Source organism: Puntigrus tetrazona, chromosome 6 (assembly GCF_018831695.1).
Source record: "Puntigrus tetrazona isolate hp1 chromosome 6, ASM1883169v1, whole genome shotgun sequence".
Lineage (NCBI taxonomy): Eukaryota > Metazoa > Chordata > Actinopteri > Cypriniformes > Cyprinidae > Puntigrus > Puntigrus tetrazona.
In genome coordinates this window covers 20,559,762-20,566,285 of record NC_056704.1, presented here as the reverse complement: position 1 = coordinate 20,566,285, position 6,524 = coordinate 20,559,762, and the positions used below count along the sequence as shown (strand labels likewise).

Here is a 6,524-nt window from a genome sequence, read left to right as displayed (position 1 = left end):
AAAAAAAAAAAAAAGTCCCAAGACCGAAAGAAAAAAATATGAAAATATATTTTGAAGAAAAAACTAGTCACTTTAGGATTTTTTTGTATATTTCTATATTTTTTGTATTATGATATTATCACGTGGAATGGAGGAGGGATCTTCCCCTATTCAGAGATAGCATGGTATGCATGAACAAATTTATCTGGGAAATACTGCATATATGACATACACAAGTTTTTGAGTGAACCTCACAAAAATGTGCCTGGATCAGCATGAAATTGAAAGAAAATGAGAAAGAAAAGAAAATGAGCACGTTTGGTGCGATTCACCCTTTTTCTTGGGCTGCTTGTGTGTCATGTGCTTGTTTTAGTAAGTATTAATATTCATATAATCAGCTGACAGAGTATATACGGAATACACGTCCAAAGCAGGACTATTTGAAGTATGTAAATGATGGATGCTTGCAATAATATGAAGCTCATTGAAATGCCTTGAAGCCGCGTAACTTTATAAGAATGAAGCATTAACATGTGTAAATTAGGCGTGATGAACTGCTTTTTCTATTAGGAAGCTGAACACAGAGAAGAAAAAAGTAGAGCACTCTCCAAACTAGCATTAATATTAATGGCTCAGACTATTGATTCATTATTTGTTTGCGTCTTGGTTGTAAATGTTTTCGATAAAGCCATACCAGTCTCCCTGCCTGTTCTGTCCTCGGCTGTACAAGATCGACACTTAAAAAAAGAATCTACCCAAAATTTATATACAAGTTAAACTACATTTTACCACAGGTTTCTTACAATTAGTTGGTATATTGGTTTTCTGCATCTCATATATGTATACAGCTTGGCTATGTTGTTACTTAGATGTATATCGCTTATTCTACAAACGAAAGGCATTACAAGTTCAAGTACAGTATATCTCTATTTACAATAGCTCAAAGGTAGCTGGCTGTGTTAGACAGTCTTTGAGTGACCGTTATTATATGTACAGTCCAGTTCTGGAGAGTGGGACTTATCACTAGTTTTAAAACAGTCCTACGTTTACTCATTCATTAATAACAGGCCAACCAGTGCACAGAGAAACAAATGCAAATCACTCGTTTGATCTTGCTCTAAATAAAAATGTGGCCAAAAAGTTAATAGTAATTCTGAGGTAAAATTAATAATAATAATAATAATAATAGTAACAAAAAAACAGGAATTTATCTTTTTTTTTAAACATCTTTTTATCGTAGCATGAAATTAACCTTAAATTGTCTTTTTTCCCCCTTGTATTTTTTTTACTTTTTTCACAGAGAAGGAAGGAAATGATGGGAAGAACGGAATGGAATGGGAAAAAAGAATCACCTGAGCCAGACTCAACTCACTAGGCTCAACAGCCACAGCTCGGCTGCATTACTCTCAAAGGCTCAAAAAATAAATGTAAAATAGAAACAGCACTCCTGAACTTCCTTGCCCTGGGTAGCCCTCACCAGCGCAGGTAGCTACACCGCACCACGGGCCGGCTGCTGCTGCTACATGGTCCCGGGTTTCTCGCCAGAGTTGGCGGAGGAAGCCGCGGCGTTGCTTGCGTTGTTTGGAAAGATCTTCTCTGTGGGCGTCACGGCAGGGCTTCCCACCCCAGAGGAGCTGGAGCTGCTGGAGCGGTGCTGAGTGGGCGGGGGTCGCACGGGTCTCATGGGTGGAGGTCTGAGCTGGGCTCCGGCCAATCTGGCGGACAGCGCCGGTTTAAAGGTGGTCATCATCTCTGTAGTGGAGCTGCTGCTGCGTCTGAGGGCCGCTTCCGGGTCTCGGATCATGATGGTGTGTAAGGGGCTCGCTGGCTCGGAGCTCACAGGGTTCTTGAGCGGTTCTAACGTATCCAGAACAACGTCGGGAGCTTGTTTGGCTGTGTTTTGACGTTCCAATTCACGCAGCTCATGAAGTGCGGTGTTCATTGTCTTCTCAATATCCTGTAAGAAAAAATATTGTTTTAGATATAACTTCTGATTAAAATATTCTTTAAAAATATGGACTACTGAAAAATCTGCATAAGTTCGAGCATTTTATTCATAATATAATTTAGATTTTCACGACAGTGTTTTAATTAAAATCATTCACAATTATCACAATGAAGATTTTTCTTTTATGAAACCCCATTTTAGTTTAGTTTTGACGTTGAGATAAACCGAACAAAATGTTATAAAGTCATGAAAAATGCTGTTTTTTGTCATTATGCTGAAAATAGCTCTTGGTACTTCATTAACTGGACTCATTTGTCTTAAGCATTGCTAATATAACGGGGTTAAGCATTAGGGATGTGCTCAAATCCTCTAGCACCACAAATAATGATGATCGATAACTTCAATTTGTCGGTTTCTGCACAGAAAGTATTTACGGAGCTATGTGGCCTTAGAAATCTCTCATCTTTCCTGAAATTCATCTTACTTTCTTCGGAAGCGGTCTAGTATATCACAGAGGCAGATTATGTTTGATATACACACAGTGTCGCTGCCGTCCTGATAGACTATAAACTCCCTGCTTTCCCGTTCTCTTTCAAGACTGTCCTCTGTCTCACAGCTGAGCATGCCATAAAAATTTAATGTTCAGAAGATAAAAGGCTCATGAAGACACACACTCACACACACACACACACACACACACAAAAAGTACCTTGCAAGGTCTTATTACTGAACAGATGTCATCAATAACCCCACACACCCCCCTAAACACATTTACACACATTTCCCAAACTGCACATCCAGCAGTAATGTTAATCAGATCATGCAGTCTGCGCTTATAATGCATTATCAATATACAAAACAACACATTTCTGTCCAACAATATCAATCATACCTCCAGTTTGATGTCTATATTCACATAAGCCATTTTCTTTTCATTTGGTGAGTGTAGACACAAAGGGCCCATTACAAAAGATCATTAACTGTTCTGTGTGTCACAGACTTCATTATTTAACCGTGCGCAAATGAAACACATGGATCAGTGCCAGCCTATCCCGTTCATGCTGATATCTGCTTCAGTGCCAGCTCTTTGTTTCTGCTGGACTAAATCTCGCCAGCCTCACAGAATTCAAGGCTAATTGAAAGGTTCAAGAGAAAAACCAAAAAGCTTTCATGACTACAGCTTATAAGACATTTTGAATCCTTCTGAGCTTTGATTCATAAGCGTACAAAATATAAGAAGATTTATGGTTCACTTATCAAGAACGTTTGATCTCAGAAATAGGAAACTGTTTAAAATAATTATATCTAAATCACAGTGATTTAATTAGATTAAGATAAATAATTTAAATATGTTTTAAGAATACTTATTCTGCTTAAAACTTTGCGGAGTAAGCCTTGTATCTTGAATGCTCAAGTAGGGCAATCGAGGAGAAGTGCTATTACTCCTGTAATAAGCAACTAAAAGCACTTTTTTTCTTTCATTTCTAAAAGCATTTTCTCCAATGAGAAAAATAAATAATTTTTCTCTAATTTAAAAAATAATAATAATAATAAAAAAACGTAATTTTTACAATTTGACTACTATTTTTCATTTGAAAATAAATAAATAAATACATTAAACTGATTAATGGTGCTGATTAAATATTTTATTACAAGATGGCGTTCATAAATGTTAAAAAATACAGTAAAAAATATTATTAATAAAATACTGAAATAATATTATCATTTAAAATAACTTTTTCTATTAATATATTTTTGAAAAATTGATTGATTCCTGTGATGGAAAAGCTGAATTGTCAGCAGTCATTTCTCCAAGTTACAGTGTTCATTTCTAATATAACATATTTCTAATAAACATTTCCAAAATATATCAGTGATAAAAAGGTTGAAGCATCTAGTTGAAGCATCTATATAAAACTGTAGTAGTCCCACAAAAATATGAAGCAGCATAACTGTTTTCAACATTGAAGTAGAAAAGTTTTTTTTAAATTATAATAATATTTCACAGTACTACTATTTTTACTGTACACTTATCAATAAATACAGTGAGTATAACAGACTTGGCGAGTAAAACAGACTTCAAATATCAAAAAATAAATCTTTCTGTATTCAAACGTTTGACCTCTAGTGTATACACAAACACACACACACACACACGCGCGCACACACCTCCGCTAAAGCCTCAGCCTCCAAGGACTTGTGGTCTCCAAGGCTGCTGTGTCTTGTTGCTCCTGGCACAGGCCTGAGCGGGTGACCCTCAGGATAGACCTTTCTCTCGGGGTAGTTAATGCTGCCTGCACTGCCAAAGGTTCCCAAACGTCTCTTCTCGGGACTCTCTATGTGGCCTCTAGTGACCGCCACCTTGTGGGGGCTGCTGGGGCAGGCGGCGGCCCGCGGCGGAGTGTCTCGAGGAGGACTGTGAGATTCAGTGCCACTTCGGCGCCGAGGAACGGCAGACCCATCCGAACGCAACCTAACCCTGAATAAACGAGATAGTAAAATGCTTAAATCCAGTCCATCAATGCAGTTTTTGAATTAAAGAAAACAGCAAACAGAGTCAAAAAAGTCTGGTTAATTATTTGTGTCTAAATGAATACGTAAACAAGCTGGGAGGAGAAACAGAACAACTGTTTGTCAATTAAACACTTTACTTTTCATCATTATTTGTTCTTGGGGATGAAAATATGTGGAATAAATACAATCAGAATTCTGCACAATCAGCCACTGACCGGCCCATGACCCCGCCGAAGTTGTAATCAGGTGAAGGTTCACACGGGGACTGAAGATCGTTTTTGGATGAGGCTTTATCATCCAGTAAAGGTCCGCTGCTGGCCTCGCTGTCAGCTTTCTGACTCAGACTATCAGAGAACGCATCATCCCTAAAGAGACAGAGACAAAAATCTTTCTGGTTACTCTGATGGTCCGTGAAGGTTGGCTGATTAAAATAATTTTTAAAAAGACCAAAATAACTAAAAACTGCCTTTAATTAAGACATACAAATTAATATATCTGTAATTTATAATTTAATGCAAATTATTCCTGTGATGGCAAAGCAATTGTTTTTAAAGCAATACTGCAGATACTACATAATAAAAAAATCTAAATTGGAAATCATTGTAATTTGCTTTATTTGGTGCTCAAAAAACTGTTGTTTTTTGTATAAAAAGTATAACCCAAAACTTTTGAACGTTGGTCCATATCATTATGTTCACCAGCTAACTTGTCACAAACACCAACAAATCCATGCAAATAAAGCTGGCAATGAAAGAAGCCTATTCTTATTTTTCAGTCCCGACGGCCTCTGCATTACTCTTACTTCACGTCTCATTCCCAGAGCCCTGAGCAAGCAAACATCCACTGATCACAGTTTCACAGCATGTTCTCAGGCTGCTTTTACAGTTCTCTTGGGAGATGACAGCAGAAGGTGTTTGGTAATCTGAAGCTGTTGAGCGTCACATTCATGAGGGGAAAAAAAAAGTCTCAGAAAAAGTCTACAGCCCAAATGTTTCATTATGCAATCATTTAGCAATTCATTTTTCTGAGTGCCTTTTGAACACACTAAATGGACTGAAGTACGTGCTTATTGGACCCTTAATTTCAAAACCATTGCCATTAAGAGGAAGCTGATCCTCTCTAACAGCTTCTGTTCTTCTGGTTTGGCCTTCCACTAGATGTATGAACATGGGTTTCAGAAATTTGCTCCTATTTAAATGTGCAGTTTGCAACCCACATAAATCTGAAACTTTATGCACCCTTTCATTTTTAAAGTAGGCAAGTCACTAGATTATTAATGCTTATATACAATATATACATCATATATACATCAGTTTGGGGTTGAATTTACAGCACAAATAACCAGTGTGATACAAGATTTTGGTCATTCATCCTACCCTCTTTTCATTTTAGCAACCTCAATTTTCCTTATTTGCTGCTGTCAACTTTTGCAATATTAGGAACAGAGCTTAGACCTACCCTTTTAATAATCTCATTCATCAAACTGACACCAGTTAGACCATACAAAGAGATAATGAGCATGTCATCATTTTAGTAATTACTGAAACAGAGGTAGGACAGTTAATATCAGCTGATGATATAAATATGATCAACTCAAGGACGCTGCAATTAACTTTTTTCACTTTCATGTCATCTCAGGACCTCATAAAGCAGTAAAAGAGGGGCAGAAAACCCCTGAACACTTTATCGGCTTACTTTCAACTCACTTTAACCTCAGTGAAGTACGTCATGTCCCACTGCACCCAACAGGCTTTGACATAAACGCATGCCTAGCACATTACAGCACCACTAATGCTTGGTGCTTCCGAAACACAATTAGACTCTTATAGTGGAGGAAAGGTTTCCTGCCAAAGACATAACGGGCATTCTTTAACTGCCATTCAGTGCTGTTAAATTTTAATTAAAGTCTAAAGTGTTAATGGAGGGAACTATTTGATTCTCACTTGAGCTATTAAGGTATGAACTCAGGCCAGATGGCCTGGTTGATTAGTCATATATTACCCAGAGGGCAACACTTTCAACAAGGCAACATGTATTGAACTGTCCTGTAACTAGTTCCAAGGGCATAAAAATAAACATGCGG

The 6,524-nt window shown here is 37.5% G+C and overlaps 1 protein-coding gene across 1 annotated transcript in view; it reads right to left on the bottom strand.

Annotated features, from left to right (window-relative positions):
- Nucleotides 1–1,185: 1,185 nt before the first annotated feature.
- The window catches only part of srgap3 (SLIT-ROBO Rho GTPase activating protein 3), a 128,835-nt gene continuing 123,496 nt past the window's right edge, over nt 1,186–6,524 (bottom strand). The window contains exons 20-22 of the mRNA XM_043241662.1: nt 4,657–4,806; nt 4,097–4,406; nt 1,186–1,936 (exon numbers count right to left, since the gene is read on the bottom strand). Of these exons, the coding sequence (XP_043097597.1) occupies nt 1,499–1,936; nt 4,097–4,406; nt 4,657–4,806 (898 nt within the window). The 3' untranslated portion in view covers nt 1,186–1,498. The remainder of the gene's footprint in view (nt 1,937–4,096; nt 4,407–4,656; nt 4,807–6,524) is intronic.